The sequence below is a fragment of the Cetorhinus maximus genome, chromosome 17 (genome assembly GCF_964194155.1).
Source record: "Cetorhinus maximus chromosome 17, sCetMax3.hap1.1, whole genome shotgun sequence".
Taxonomy (NCBI): Eukaryota; Metazoa; Chordata; class Chondrichthyes; order Lamniformes; family Cetorhinidae; genus Cetorhinus; species Cetorhinus maximus.
In genome coordinates, this window is record NC_135895.1 from 24,695,810 (window position 1) to 24,712,235 (window position 16,426).

Sequence of the window (16,426 nt, forward strand, 5' to 3'; positions counted from 1 at the left end):
ATACTCAACTACTGGGCCCTAACCTTTCTATGGTAAATGCGTTAGCATTTGCTGGCATTATATGATCAGAACATCATGTGATTAGACCTCAAGCGATGCCTTGAACCAAAGTTAGTAACCCTAGTTAGCACTAAAGCCAATAATCTACAGACAAAGCAGAAAATCTTTTGTCAAATGCCAGCATAATTTGACTGTTTTCCAAAGGTTATTTTGCCAACAACTAAAAACAACTTTTAGAAATAACCCGTCTTTTGAACCAAATCTGAAATTTGACAAAAATAAATTAATGGCCAGTTTTTTTACTATTTTATATCAACAAAAATATTGTAAAGGAGAAAGTAGGTGTGGCACATTTGTTGATAAATAATGTATATTGTGTAATATCCAAACTATCTATCAAACCACAAGACAGGATCACTGCTTTGGCATCTTGTATGATACTCTGTCTTTTAAACAATAATTTCATGTACTATCCAAAGCACTATGGTAACTTTGGCCTAGAATTTCCTGGAGAGTTTTGCCATTAGAATGGCACGTCAAAAGCATTAGGTTCATTTACAACTGTAAAGCCCCAGAAAATTGTGGCACTAGCAAGTTCTGCCATTGTTCATGGGGTGCCATAAATTCTGTTCTGCTAATACCATTGCTGGAGCTATGCCAAATTGATTGACCCAAAGCTTCGCAACCCATCTTATCTCACTTGTGTTTTTGTGGATAAAATTGTGAGTCAGGGACCTTTCCTTATGTCTTTGCTATGTGTTTAGCCTGGTTCACTAGAAAAAGCCATTGTATCAATTAAAATTCCTGGATTATCACTTCCTATTACAGTGCTGACAATTTGCTTTCTAAACGTGACTGCTTGCTGATAAATGTTTCACACACCCTGTCATATAAGTTCAATGTTGAGGGGCTGTTAAAATAGTGGTTTATGGAGATCTGAAGAGAGATAGCAACATTCACAGATTTCAATGCACTTTCGGATATTGGACTCACGTGAAACCAGCCAGCAGTGAATTCTGATGTAGAATCTTAGATGTTTTCTTGATACATATTAATGACCTAGGGCAGAATTTTCAGTTTGACATGAGGGGGGCGGGCCCTGCACAAAATGACGTGTGGTGATGTCGGGCGCGTGTCCTGACGCCACCGCGCGCCATCGCAATATTTCGCTGGGCGGGTGTGCGATGAAGTCCGATGCGCGCCCGCCATTAATTAACAGGCCAGTTAAGGCCCTTTATTCTTCAATCGACGGCGATTTTTAAGCGCCCGTGTGATCTTTGGATCGGCGCATGGACGCAACGGGCAGGTGGCTGAAAGACTTTTCTATGAACCTCATCCACAGGCAGGATAAGAGGGCTCAGTGGGGTTGTCAATCTGCTTTGTGGAGTATTTATTGGAGAAAGTATTTTAAACTTGCCTGTTCAGAACAAATTCCAGCAGCTTTCTCTGTACTTTGAACCTTCAGGTCAGCACTCTGCAGTCAGGAATCTTTAGCGGGCCTGTAGCTTCCCAGAAGCCTCCCCTTAGCCTGGGTATGGGATATGACATGTCCACTGGAAGCAGCTCCTCTGAAGAGGAAGAGAGGGCTAGAAGGAGGAGGAAGCCATGAGTGCACATTCAGCCTCCAGGGGAGCCACACTTGGGAGTACAGTCACAGGCACAAGGGGCGCAGGGACAAGAGGTAGTCCAAGGTGGAAGGGGCCACAGAAGACACCACTATCCTGCTGCCAGGGCAAACAGGCGGCAAAGCAGCTACCTCAATATGACAGAGGTGCAGTGCCGAAGGAGGCTCCGACTGTCAAGGGAGACAGTCAACTATATCTGTCAGATGATTGGCCCTGAGATCTCCCCTAACTCTGTGGGTGGACACCCCATGCCAGTGGCTCTGAAGGTCACATCTGCCCTCAACTTCTATGCCTCTGGCTCCTTCCAGGGCTCGGTGGGTGATCTTTGCGGTGTCTCCCAATCAGCTGTCCACACTTGCGTCAAGCAGGTCACAGACGCTCTGTTCAGGCGCACATTGACCTACATCCACTTCCGTTGGGGCCAGGCAAGTCAGACACAGCGAGCCAGAGGCTTTGCGGCCATTGCTGGCTTCCCCCACGTCCAGGGTGCTATAGACTGCACACATATGGCCATCAAGGAGCCAGCAGGTGAGCCCGGTGCCTTCGTCAACAGGAAGGGCTTCCACTCCATGAACGTGCAAATAGTGTGTGATCACAGGATGCAGATTCTACAAGTCTGTGCCAGGTACCCAGGCAGCTCCCACGACGCCTACATCCTCAGACACTCCCAGGTGCCGGGTCTCTGCAGTGCTTCGGCCTGGCTTGATGGGTGGCTGCTGGGTGACAAGGGCTACCCCCTCAGAGGTGGCTCATGACGCCTCTCCGCCATCCAAGAACAGAAGCTGAGCAGCAGTACAATAGGAGCCAGGCCTCCACAAGGGCTGTGGTGGAGAGAGCCATCGGTCTTCTCAAGATGCGTTTCCGATGTCTGGACCACTCAGGGGGTGCACTCCAGCACCCCCCAGATTGTGTCTCAGTGATAGTGGTTGCTTGCTGCACTCTCCACAATCTTGTGATGGAAAGGGGGGACGCATTGAACGATGATGACATCGATGCATTGTCTGCGGCTGCACACAATGAGTCCAGCACTGACTCTGAGGATGAGCATGCACAGGGGAATGCTGAGGGGGTAGACGCTGACCCGGGACTACACCAAGGAGGCAGGGACACCCGGGAGACTTTAATCCAACAAACCTTCAGCTAGCTCAACACAAACGGATCACCAGGACCAGCCTTGCCTGGCGCATCCATACTCGACACCAAAGTGCAAAATCTGCCAGGTCATCAGCAGGAACTAAGGGCCTTGGACATAAACTTGAATGTCCAAACAAACACTCATGACATTTTTCTTAAACATACAAATGTAGAACAAACGAACCACCCTCAGCCATAGTCACACATCTGAATTTGAATTTTAATAACAGATGTTCTCTCATTTGCAAAACAGTACTGGAAGCAAGCAAAAATAAATTCTAAGGACCTAATCCCGGGCCAACAAAAAAGCACCAGTGAGAAACCCGTGGTGTACCTAATGTGCCTTTTGTTTCCATTTGCGGGTGCTACATCTTGGTGCCGCCCCATCGCTTGGAGTGGCATCTGAGACAGCCTGCTGACTCTGCTCTCGTGTTGGCCTCGATGACCTTGGCGGTCGTCCTCTGACCCGTGGAGCCTGTGCTGGCCCCGCCTGGGAGGGAGCAGCCAGTTGCACAGCTGGCATCTCCCCATTTGTTGCAGCCTCACCAGATGAAATGGTCACTGGGAGAGAGGCGGAGGAGCTGGTGCCCTCATCCGGAGCGCCGTGAGAGGAGCCCGCAGATACGACAGGCAGCTGCTGCGCTGACGTGAGGTCGCCCCGGACCTCCCTGCTCACCGTGGATGGATGGGCAACGAGCTGGGAAGCTTGAAACCCACACCATCTCCCACATTGGCAATGACCAGCTGTGGCCACTGGCACTGTGAGGGCTTGCAGGTCCGAGCATAACCCCAGGAGGACCTGATTGATCGCCTGGAGGCGATTCTCCACGAGAGTCGCCACTCTCTCCATGGGAGAAGCATGACGCTCAGACATGAGGCTCATTGCATCAGTGATGCTCCGCATGGACTCCTCCACCACGGTACACCAGGTGAAGCATAGCCTCATGTGTCACACCCAGATTCTCCTGCACACCCGGCCACATTTCCTGCAGCTGCTGTGTCGCGGACGACTCTAGAGGCACATCATCAGGCACCGACTGAGCATACGCCTGGTCCCCTGCAGTCCTCCAACTGCTGGCGCCATGGGCACTCTCTGTCTCTGCCAGCTCCTCCAGCAAATGTGAAGTGCCCTCTCCACCGGGACACTAGCCGATGTTGCAATGCCCACCGAGGTGCTAGTATCTGTGCTGGTGCCTGCCTGGCAGAAATGGTGTGATACAGGTGACACTTGAGGGCCCTCAGGTGTGAGAGAGGCATCTGCAGCTCCTCCTGGAGGCCATGCTCTGATGATGCTGAAATGAACAACAAGGACAGTGGATCAGTTAGAGCGCACACAGTGACACACTTCATCCCTTTCCCCCTGGCTCATTATGCGCTCAACCTTCCAGAACCAATGGACACGAGAATTGTTCGGGTGGTAAATAATGAGGAGGATAGCCTTACATTACAGGAGGATATAGACGGGCTGATCAGATGGGCTGATGAAGGCCAAATGGAATTTAATGTGGATAAGTGTGAGGTGATGCACTTGGGCAGGACAAACAAGGCACAGTGAATGGTAGGACCGTGGGAAGTAACGATGATCAGAGGGACCTTGCTGGGCATGTCGACAGGTCCCTTAAGGGAGCGGGACAGATACATAAGGTGTTTAAGAAGGCATATGCCATACTCGCCTTTATTAGCCGAGGCACAGAATATCGGAGCGGGGAAGTAATATTCCAACTGCAGAAAACGCTGCTTGGGACACAGCTACAGTTCTGCATGAATTTCTGAAATGCGCTTTCTGGGAGGGATGTGATTGCAGTGGAGAGAGTGCAGAGTGCGCTTACTAGGGTGTTGGCTGGCCTGGAGAGTTTCACTTACGAGGAGAGATTGCATAGACCAGGGTTATTTCCCCTGGAGCAGAAAGGATTGAGGGGTGACATGATTGAGGTGTATAAGCTTATGAAGGGCATAGATAGGGTCAACAGAAAGGAACTTTTCCTCTTGGCGGAGGAATCAGTAACCAGGTGGCATAGATTTAAAGTAACCAGCATGAGGTTTACAGGGGATGTGATGACCAACTTTTGCACCCAGAGGGTGGTGGGAATCTGGAAAGCGCTGCCTGAAAGGGTGGTGGATGCAGAAACCTTCCTGACATGTAATAAATATTTGGATGAGCACTTGCGATGCCATGGCATACAAGGTTATGAGCAGAGTGCTGGGAAATGGGATTAGAATAGTTAGGAAGGTGCTTGACGTGCGCATCCTCGAAGGGCTGAAGGGCCTTTTTCTGTGCTCCACACCTCTGACTCTATCAGTCTGTGACCGAGCGATGTTGCAACAATAACAGATTTAACAATCATCAGTGCTATGAATGGTGGGAAGACAGAGCGGATCTCACTGCTGGCCTCAAATACCTGGCTGTTCCACCCCAGCCTCGCCGACACCAGTTGACCTGGGTGCATGGTGCCTCTCCAGCTCAAGGACCTCTTGCTTGAAGCAGATTAACATGAGGAGGTGAGCCTGGCTGCCTCCAGTCCTCGAACGCTCCAAGGCATTATGAGCATTCTTCTCCTGAGAAAGAGAGAACACCATTCATTACAACAAATTGCACATGGACTCTGCACGCACACACCGCACCCCAACCAGAGTGGGCCACATCAGGCCTCCAGTGCCTCCTCTCCCCGCTACTGCTGATCATTCACACAAAGATAGTACACCTGCACCCAACCCCACCCCGCCCCCAACAGCCACCTTGGACACATGCTGCGTACATCACTTTAGGAACCACATGGTTTTTGCTCCCATAGCAAGGAGGCGCAACTACGTGCAACGTCGAGGGCAACAGATGGTTCTTGGCCATGACACCTTGAGGCTCCCCTTCCACCATCTCATCACCCTGAATAGGACATGTCCCAGAGTTCTCAGTATGCACCTAGCTGCATCTCCTGCAGGTTGCCCCCAGACTAGTCATGTGCGACTAAGAGCAACACATTGTGTGGGGGAGAACTCATCTCCTCAGGAACCACTGAGGCTGATTTAAGCATGGGCACAATCTGCTTGCCCGCTCGGCGTACGAGAAATGCCCAACATGATTCAATGCAGTCACGACAGTAAGAATTTGGGGGGGGGGCCCTCAAAGGTTAAGGCTACCATTCTGCGACGCACCACATTGCAGGAGCTCACCACCTCCGCCACCTCCTCCCAGGCACGCTTCGTCATGTGGGGGGGGGCTCCCCCTCCCATCCTGGGGGACCAACACCTGCCGCCGTGCTGCCACCTCCTCGAGGAGGGCAGCAAGGCCTTCACCTGAAAAGCGAGGGGCGCATTGGCCTCCCGCTGGCCTACCCTGCAGCCTGCCCTGCTCCTGGGGCAGACCCTGCAGCCTGGCCTGCTCCTCTGCCCTTCCCTCCAGCCTGGCCTTCTCAGCCGACTCCCTGTGGTACGCCCTTGAGCTGGCCATTGTCACCAGCCTACAGGAGGCTGCCAGCCCTTTTAAACAGACTGCCTGGTCGCCATCGGACCCGACGGCCTGTGCAAGCCCACCGCCGCCTGCACACTCCCGTGGATAACCCACGGGAGTCGGCAAATACGCTGGCGGGCCTGAATTGGCCCACCCGCGTTAAATGGCAGTGCGGACCTGATCGTGAGTGCCGATCAGGTCTGTGCCTGCACCCGCTCTCTGCCCCCCCCACCCCCCAACAACGGAAAATTCTGTCCCTAAAATTGGGTGCACAGGGCACAATTAAGGGTATATGCAGGTTGGTGGAATGGGCGGACAAGTGGCCGATGAAATTTAATGCATAGGAAGTGGTGATTCATTTTGATAGAAAGAATGAGAAGAGGCAACGTAAAATAAATGGTGCAATTCTAAGGTAGAGGGTGGAAATGCAGGAACAGAGAGACCTGGGATATATGTGCACAAATTAATGAGGGTGGCAGGGCAGGTTGAGAAAAATGGTTGAAAGAGCATAGAGCTCCTGTGCTTTATAAACAAAGGCATAGAGTACAAAATCAAGGAAATTATCATAAAGATTTATTTAACACTAATTCAGCCTTAACTGCAGTATTGTGTTCAATTCTGGGCACCACGATTTAGGAAGGATGTGAAGTATTTAGTGAGGGTGCAGAAAAGATTTATGAGAATGGTTCCATGGATAAGGGACCAGTCATTTGGATAGATTGGAGAAAGTGGTATTGCTCTCCTTACAGAAGTGAAGATTGAGAGAAGATCTGACAGCGGTATACAAAATCATGAGGGATCTAGACAGAGTAGACACTATTAAGCAGAAGGGTCAAGAACCCAAGGGCACAGGCTCAGGGTTATTTTTTATTCATTCACGGGATGTGGGTTTCACTGGCTGGGCCAGCATTCATCCATAGTTGCCCTTGAAAAGGTGGTGGTGAGCTTCCTTCTTGAACCACTGCAGTCAATGTGGTGTAGGTACACCCACACTGCTGTTAGGGAGGGAGTTCCAGGATTTTAACCCAGCGACAGTGAAGGAACGGCGATATATTTCCAAGTCAGGATGGTGACTGACTTGGAGGTGAATGGTAAAACATCCAATGGCGACGTGGAAAAACCCTTTTCTGCTGCGAATGGGTTAGAATGCACTGCCTGATAGAATTGGGGAAGCAGATTCAATTGTGGCTTTCAAAAGGGAATTCGGTAAGCACCTGAAGAGAAAAGATTTGCTATGCTATAGGGAAAGGGCAGGGGAGTGGGATTAGCTGAGTTTCTCTTGCAGAGAGCTGGCAAAGGCATGTAGGGCCAAATGGCCTCCTGTGTTTTAACCATTTAATAATTTGCTATTTATAGCCTAGATCCTAGAGAAAACTCCAAAATTAATCCCACTATCCTACATTTTCCTGATCCCATTCCCTCCCTCTGCTTCAAATGTTTCCCTATCGTTCCCTTAAGAGACAAAATGGTCTCTGCTTCAAGTATTCCCTGTGTAGAAAGCATTCCATTACTCCCAACAGTTCTCTGGGTGTGATCATTAGTGAATTCCTTGGCAGTGGCTGAACTGTATGAAAGTATTAGTGGCTTTTCTGAACTCGTTGTATAACCTTTCATCACTTTGTCCCCTTTATTATGGTGTAGACAACAACATTGACATGCGATGATCTGTGAACAACCTGTATTGTGCATCAGCAAGTCTCTCACTTCAGCATTAACTGTTGACCTTATAAAAATAAATTGGTGTTGAAAATGCTTTGTGCGGGCTCTAACAGTTTCCTGCTGTAGCTATTGGTGGAGCCACCACTGAAACAGTGTCATACAACTAAAGATGACCATTTTCCCTGATGCTCCGCCAGAAATTTTGGCTGGGGGCCAGTATAATTTCTGCAGAATTTCAGGATCATTGACACCAAACAAAATGCAGACAGTGTGGTTATACTTGCAATGCTGGGAATCCACAAAGATATGCTCCATATTGCATATATCTTCAGTGGGTGATTACTGGACAATGAAACTGCTTTAATGACTAGACAGCATACATTTGGACTTGAATATAATATTACTTGTATAAGTGTCTCAAAACACTTGATACAACAAATTACAAACATACTGACTGGTTTTATATAGGGGTAAATGGAACAAACATTCCATCCAAGCCACATTACAGACTATGTCATGAGATGAATAATTAATCCATCTGTTTTTAAGTGGCATTGATTACAAGAAGGAATGTTAGCCAGTATACACTTAGAGGCCTCAGTTCTGGTTCTAATAGGACCAAGGTAAGACCTTTAACATCCACTAGAATAGGCAAGCAGATCTTGGCTGAAAACTCATTGAAAGGGTGATACTTCCAATGGTATTGTGTTCCCTCATTAGGAAGGATGTGAAGGTTGTAGCGAGGGTGCAGAAAATATTTATGTGAATTACTCATGGGATGAGGGATTTCAGTTATCTGGATAGATTGGAGAAGCTGGGGTTGTTCTCCTTAGAGGAAGAAAAGTTTGAGAGGAGATTTGATAGAAATGTTCAAAATCATGAGACAGAGTAGATGGAAAGTAACCGTTCCTATTGGCAGAAAGTTGAGAACCAGAAACACCAATATAAAGTGAATGGCAAAAGAACCAATATGACATGAGGAAAATCTTTTTACACGCGAGTGGTTAGAATTTAGAATGCACTGCCTGAGACCGTAGTGGAGGCTAGATTTGACTATGCATTCAAGCCTTATTATACTGGGCAGCCCTCTTAATTTCTCTATGCTCCCTCTGTTGATCGTCCAAGCTTCATGCTACTTATTCAAATTGTTGCCACACATATCTTATCTGGCACAAAATCCCACATTCCTATCCCCTTTGTCTTTGTCAATTTCTAATGTCTTCCACTCTTGCATGGTGCATAGCAGGAAGCTCTCCCAATGTCTTGGCCAACACTTCTCGGACAAAAATAGGTCAACTGGTCCTTCATCTTGCTGTGTAAATCGGCTCCCATTTGTGGCCTACCTAACAGTTACTCCATGTCTGAAAGCCTTCTACTCTAAACAGGTCAGAAAGCTTTTATAATTTATTATTGTGCTGTTTTTATTATTGCTGGGCAACGGGAGATGGGCTTTCTTTAACTGAGCAGAGGAAGGACTGCCACTGACCAGGTTGCTTTGTTCCAAGTACATTTTTTTGTCACATGGTCCCATATAGGCTGAGGCATCAGAAACCCCTGGGCTGGAACACTTTGCATTTTAAAGGTGCCCGGAGAATTCAGACTTCAAGCAATAAATAAAAGAAAATATCACTGTAACAAATGCAATAATTGATTGGTGTTTTTATCTTTTCAGATGAGGAGACATATTTGTTTTGTGCTGGCCTTCATTACTGTCACCTTCCTGGTGTACGTCTCAGGATTTTCCAGTGGCAAAGTTAGTGCTGCCTGTGGCTCCATGATGCCTAAGCATAATGCGGGCAGTGAACAGACAACAGATCCACCATATCAAATCATTGCAAGCAGCAGCTCCTTTAACCCAGGGGATATAATCCAAGGTACCATACTAGTGAATGTATCAAAACTGCTGTTGAAACTCTTTTTTCAACCAAAGTCTGTCTATAGCACGTCTAATTAAGAATACAGATACTGTACTGTAAAGCACCACTTTTCTTTCATGTGAATTATACAAAACCTGCTTTTGCTTTTTTTCCTCCCTTTGAATGCTTTTCTGTGACTGAACAATTGGCAATTAATTCCTCGACGGTTATAAGGGTGAGTCACAAAATTCCACTCCAGATACTGTACCACATTTGATGGGAGCATATGTTGGAGAAGTGTGTATGGAAATCAGCTTTGTCATTCTGGCTGTAGCCACAGATATTCGCCCATCAGCTGATAACTTGTGATGACGATGTAGAAATTTACAAAGGGATTGAGCAAACAGCTGCACACGGTCCAGAGTGATCCTCTACCCCTAGAACTCTGCCTTTACTTCAAAAAAAAGGAAAATACAGATTTAACACAGAGTGGCAATGTTGCATCAATTCAGGTTTTAGATGAATGAGCTTAAACCAGATTTGTGTTTCTGTTTCATCTCTACCTGTGATGCTCAGTATCTGTGAGTGTAGACTGCTGTCTCCTTGACTTAGATTGTATTACACAATGAAACCTGTAAATTTCAGTTACCTGGCACTAGCTATTATGTCTTTTTGCCAATGTCCTTATTTTCAAAATGGCCATTATATGTACAGGAAAAATGTTCAGTAGAATGGGTAACTCTTTACCCAGCCTCCATGGCAGCAGAGCATCAGCATTGTGCATGTTTAGGGAGATAGTAATGTTACCGGACTAGTAACACAAAAGCCCAGAGTAATGCCCTACAGACATGAGTTCAAATCCCATCCTGGTAGCTGGAGGAATTTGAATTTGGTTAATTAATTTGGAATATAAAAGAAACTAGTTTCAATAACAATGATTATGCAAATCATGTAAAAATGGATCTGGTTCACTAATTTCCTTCAGGTGAGCCACCTTCAACTGACTGGTGTTGTGGGGTGTTGGTTACATCAGGGAAGGAAATCTGCTGTCCTTACCCCGTCTGGCCTGCATGTGACTTCAAACCCACACCAATGTAGTTGGCTCTTAACTGCCCTCTGAAATGATATAGCAAGCTACTTGTAGTACAAGGGTCTAGCACACGTAAGGTTAATATGGGACTGAGTATAGTACCGCCTACACAGTGATGTAAGAGAACACATAACCCAACTTAGGGGTCAGTGTGGTGTTGGACAGAGCCGTGTGCAGACTTAAGCATGGCGACATCTCCTAGCTTACTGTGTATTTGTAAATAGTTCTAGTAGTTAAAAGAGACTTACAGTTAACCTGCTAAAGACTACGAAGACTTCATCAAACCTACTGAGATGTAACCAACACCCCACAACACCACTCAGTTGAAGGTGGCTCACCACCACCTCTTCAAGGGCAATTAAGGATGGGCATTAAATGCTGGCCTAGTCAGCAATGCCCACATCCTGTAAAAGAATTTTAAAAATGCTGGTCTTGGCAGTGACACTTATATCCCATGAACAAATGTAAAATGTTTGGTAAAGAGCTTTCCATTCCACAAAAGGCTTTTTGTCCACAAAACCTGCCCCTACTTTGCACTGATCTCACAAAAAATTGGGGCAGAAAGGGAGACACCTGCCAAGGAAAATACCAATAATTCCAATTCAGTTAAAACCCCAGTCACAGCAGCTTTGCAACACGCTGTGTCCCATATTTTAAATTGTAAAAGGGCTTGATGCATCGAAGGTGTCAGTAGGTTATCATTTGTCAGCGTGCTTGGTTTTAGATGGTCTCTTGTATATTTTACAATGAAAGTTATTTGGGTCTTTCAATAAGTTTTTTTCTGCAGGTGTCAGTTAATGTAGGTTTCACTGCATATATCTTTTCCAGATGAATCAGAAACTTGTTTAAGGTGTGTTAGTTAAAATAAAACACTTTCTTAAATCTGCGTATATTGTTTAAGTGACGCTGCAAAGCAATCCAGGAATCAACTTCAAAGGATTTCTGCTGGAGGCTCGATCTGCTGAAGCTTCAGCACCTGTGACATTTCTTGGCACCTTCAGTACATCAAGTTCAAAAGCTCAGCTCCTCGACTGCCATAGTGATGGGACTACCTATACCGTAAGCTGTTAGAAATGCTCATTACCTATTGGGATGGTGGCAACATTCTGGACTGTATTTTCCAGCAGTTAATACCAGTCAGATTTATTTCTAATACAATGTTATGCTTAGGTAAAGAATAATTTCGCAATTTTGAGTTATAAGTTACTCTCGGTGATAGTAGAAAACTTTAGCTGCAAAACTGTCATGGCCAGAAACCAGACATAGGTAGCATAATGAGTAATTAAACTGTGCCCACTGTTGTAATATGGGTTCATTAGATGTCTTTTAAAAGCTCCTACTGTTGCCAACCATGTCATATTATGGGTGTTAATTGTTGTATCATTGATGAGAAGGTCTTATACTGTTTAAACATGAACCCTTTATTGGTAGTCTTTAACTATTTACAGATCCTAAGAATTGCTGTCGTGGTGCTGCTCACCATGAAGGCTAGGCTGCTTGCAGAGTGTTCTCTCTCTCTAGACTGTTCTCTCGGGGTCTATTACCATATGACTCTATACATCATACATGGGCAGTGCTATTCTCCAGTCTCACATTAACCCTTGCCCTGCTAAGCACCTTTACATTATAGTGGCATGCAGGCACAAAACATAACACCCACTGTTTCCAATGCAGGTTGCATGCAAACTTTGTGCTGCCTGATGATTTGCCTAATAGCTATGTGCAGCTAGCACTAAGTGAACTGCTAGTGGCTGCATGCCTGAGCAGGGGGCACTAAAACATGAGTGGCTAGTTTAAATCTGGCCTACACCACTGAAAGCCAGTCTGTGCTGTTTAAAGAGAAGGTACATTCTGGCTGGAGCAAGTTCTGGAACTGGTTGCAGAGAGAATGGGAACAAAAAGAACAATCAATTATGGGGCTACAGGGCAGAGAACATGCTCCATGTTCTCTGAAGCAGTGCTGAACCACCTTGGTGGAGGAGATGGACAGAAAGGAGGCCTTTCAAATGAACTTTGTGGAGACAGTGGGACCAGAGGGCCATGATGGTCAATGCCAGCAGTCAAGCCCTGAGGATTTAGATACAGTGATCTGGATGGATCTTCCTTTCCTTTTCCCTCCTCAGCTGGTGGCAAAGTCTGTTCCTTCATAATTGATGAATCTTGACACACATTCTACCATGTGCTACAGGGCTCATGAGAGTGGTCAGGCAGCAGAAGTATTGCTAAGGACCCCAATGACCTGCTCGATCGCATTTCATGTGACACTATTGCTTACATTGCATGTATGCTGGGCACATGTGCATGGGTTGTGCACTTCAGTCATCAACCATCTTCTCAGTGATGGTCCTTGTCATCCAGTAAATTTGCTGTGGAGGCTCAAATGCAACTGGCACACTAGATTGCCACAGAACAAAGGCATCATTACTGCTGCCAGGGTACCAGGCATTGACCTGCTTGATGTGCTGCACCTGATCACACAACAATTGGGCGTTGAGGGATTTCAATTCCTTTCAGTTGCAGTATTTCTTAGAGTTTACATGTGCCACCACTGCAAAGTGATGTGCTTGCAGTTAGTGGCATCCTGCACCACGGGGAAGCCTGCAGTCCTCAAGAAGCTGTGCTGAGTTCAACTTTTCATTTTGTTCTATTTTGGCTGCTGCAAGGGACTTAACCAACATCATGGGAGTCACAAATTTATGGAATAAACTAAAGGCTCTTGAGAATGGATAGGGTCTATTTAATGGTCATGATCTCAATTTTTAAAAATAATTCCCAGATCTCTAAAATTTGTTTGTAGCTGTCTTTGAGAGTTAAGAAGCACACTGTATAGCCCAGCAGTCTCAATAATTAACATCAATAATTGACATTTCCTAGGGGCTGTTTATGAATGTTTGGCTGAATTTCAAAAGCTACAATCATGTCAGAAGGGGTTCTGAATTCAAAGAATGCTTAACAGCTTAAAGATACTATTAAGGCTTTAACTACCTTTGATATGATATGAACAGGAATATGTTTGTTTTTATAAGAGATTAACCACTTTCACTTAAAAGGTTTGAATGGACTTTCAAGAATAGGAGTTTTTTTTAATATAGGGAAGACTGCCTTAGATTTATAGAGCTTTATTTCATCTCAACATGGCTCCTGAGGTCTGCCCATGGTGGATACTGGATAAGTTGACACGGGAGGGTATAAGGGCTATGGGGGTGAGTGAGTGGCTTGATTTGGAACTGGGGCTATAAGGGCCATGGAATAGGTGGGGGAACATGAGTTGGCATGCAGGTGGCATGGGTAGTGGGTGGGAGGATGGTGAAAGGGTGTGAGGGGTGAGGGCTAGAGGGCTGAAAAGCTCACAATAGAACTAAAATGAAGTCCCAGAGAATTGAGATGGGCTTTTTAACTAACCTGCCTTGGCACTTAGCAGCCTGCATGATTGCCTATGCTCCAATTCCTTTTGTGGTGGCCTGATTCTATCCCGCACCTACCCTCTGCCTAGAACAAAGATCCCGCCTTTCGGGGGCCTTTTTACCGAAGTTCATGTGACGAGCCAGGAAGTTTCCCAGCTTGAGTTACCCACCTCGGTAGCAAAAATCCAGGCCTTGGATTCCAAAAGTTAAATTACAAAGAGAAATTCCACAAACTAGGGTTATATTCCCTGGAATCTAGAAGATTAGAGGGTAATTTGATCAAAGTTTTCTAGATATTATGGGGAACTGACAGAGTAGATGGAGAGAAAATCTTTCCGCTTGGTCAGGAATCTAGGGCTAGGAAGCATAGTTTAAATATTAGAACCAGGCCTTTCAGGAGTGGAGTGAGGCAACACTTCTACACACAAAGTGGGTAGAAATCTGGAACATTTGTTTCACAAGTAGCATTCAATCAATTGTTGATTTTAAATCTGAAATTGATAGATTATGCTAGGTGGCCTACTCCTGTTCCTATGGTTCACATTGATGGGTTCATGTCTTCATTTCTTCACAGAAATCTGCTGTAAGTCAAACCTCAGCAATTAACAAATCAGAGATTATTGTCAATTGGACTGCATCGGATACAGGCAACATTCAGTTCAGGTAAATTGCTTTGTATATATGTTATCACTTTTATTTTATGTTTGCTACCCTTCCCTTCCTTCATACCATTTTCACCACCCCTCCCCCACCAAACAGAGATGGAAGAGAGGCAACCTCTTCCCAGCTTCTCACAATCTCACTCATGAACTGATGGTGAACTTGAGCAGAGCGGTTTGTCCCACCAATGAATTTTCCTATTTTTTCCTGAATGACCTACTGGTGTCTATCTCCAGATGTATGTCTCTCCCTTCCTCCCCAGTTTGGTTTCTCTCTTTTTCTCTCTCTACTTCCCCAGTTTATGTTTTCCTTTCTCCCTCTCTCTTCCCTTCTCAGTTTATTTGTTTCTCTCCCTATCTTTCTAGACCCCCAAAGCCCCTATCCTCACAAACAGTAATGCAACCTGCTTCCAAATAGCCCAGGGTCCCAACAATTTGGCTTGGTTACAACCTGTGGCAGCTGTCACACTGCACATGCACAAACTGCTCGTACAAGAACAGCTTCTGCCAAATCACCCGTAAAAGCGCTCTGGAGACCCATCATCAATTCCAAGAGATTCCTATCCAAAGCAGGAGGGTTGGGGGCTTTAAGGCCCTACTGTGCCTCCTTCTTCAGGTACCATATCCTAAGAGGGCTTTGGTGACCATGGACCATCAGATTGGTCCATAATTACTCTTGGCAAAATACTAGAGTGGTTTGCCATTGCCCTTTGGAGTATGGCTGACCAGGAAACTCTCCCACTCTTATCACCTGCCATTAGGTATATTGGATGGATTTACAGGCTAATACTCAACCTGTTTGATACACCTTCAATGGCCATCAAGTCCTAGAGTGGGACTTGAACCCAAAGCTTCTGGCTTGGAGACAGGGGTGATACCACTGCATTACAAGACTTCCACCCTATTATACATGCAACTTAAAGCTAATCTATCTGCAGTATATCAGGCTGGCTATTCCCACTCTAAAATGAAAAATGGCAACTCTCCACATGAGCCCAACCACAGCCTCTTTATTAAAAAGAAAAACAAAAGCTGCAGCAGTTCTTCTTAAAAAGGAAACTCCAATGATAAGACCATTTACGAAGCCAGTTATTTTGGAGTATTCCTTTAGCTGGCAGGTTATTTAGTTGATTTTAATAGACTTTTTAGTAGATCCACAGTTATGTTATAATAACAATGCCCTTTTAATTTTACATAGCATCTATGTTTTTTAGAGCTGCTGTTGTGCAAACATTTTCCACGTTTTGGACTCAAGTCAAGAGTCAGACCATCGAAAGATCTGTCACCAGCGTTTCTCCTACCATGACCACCCTTCTACAAACTGTCACTCAACCTCAGGGGGTCAGTTTAACCTCAAACTCCGATTTAAATGTGAATTCATTAAGTCATGATCATTTAATAAACATGAACTGTAATTTATTCTTCTCAGTAATCAAGGCTGAAACGACTTAGCAATTCGAATGAACAAGCATCAACGAGAGAACCAGGCGATTGAACTATGAAACCCCTTTCATAAAAGAAGATAGTTAGCCTGCATGTCCTCTGGTTTTATTC

General features: G+C 45.7%; 1 protein-coding gene across 1 annotated transcript in view; it reads left to right on the forward strand.

Moving 5' to 3' along the window:
- The first annotated feature begins 9,535 nt into the window (after positions 1-9,535).
- LOC144692245 (putative ferric-chelate reductase 1) overlaps positions 9,536-16,426 on the forward strand; it is a 43,038-nt gene continuing 36,147 nt past the window's right edge. Inside the window, exons 1-4 of the mRNA XM_078560841.1 lie at positions 9,536-9,737; positions 11,711-11,868; positions 14,788-14,876; positions 16,087-16,213. Of these exons, the coding sequence (XP_078416967.1) occupies positions 9,536-9,737; positions 11,711-11,868; positions 14,788-14,876; positions 16,087-16,213 (576 nt within the window). The remainder of the gene's footprint in view (positions 9,738-11,710; positions 11,869-14,787; positions 14,877-16,086; positions 16,214-16,426) is intronic.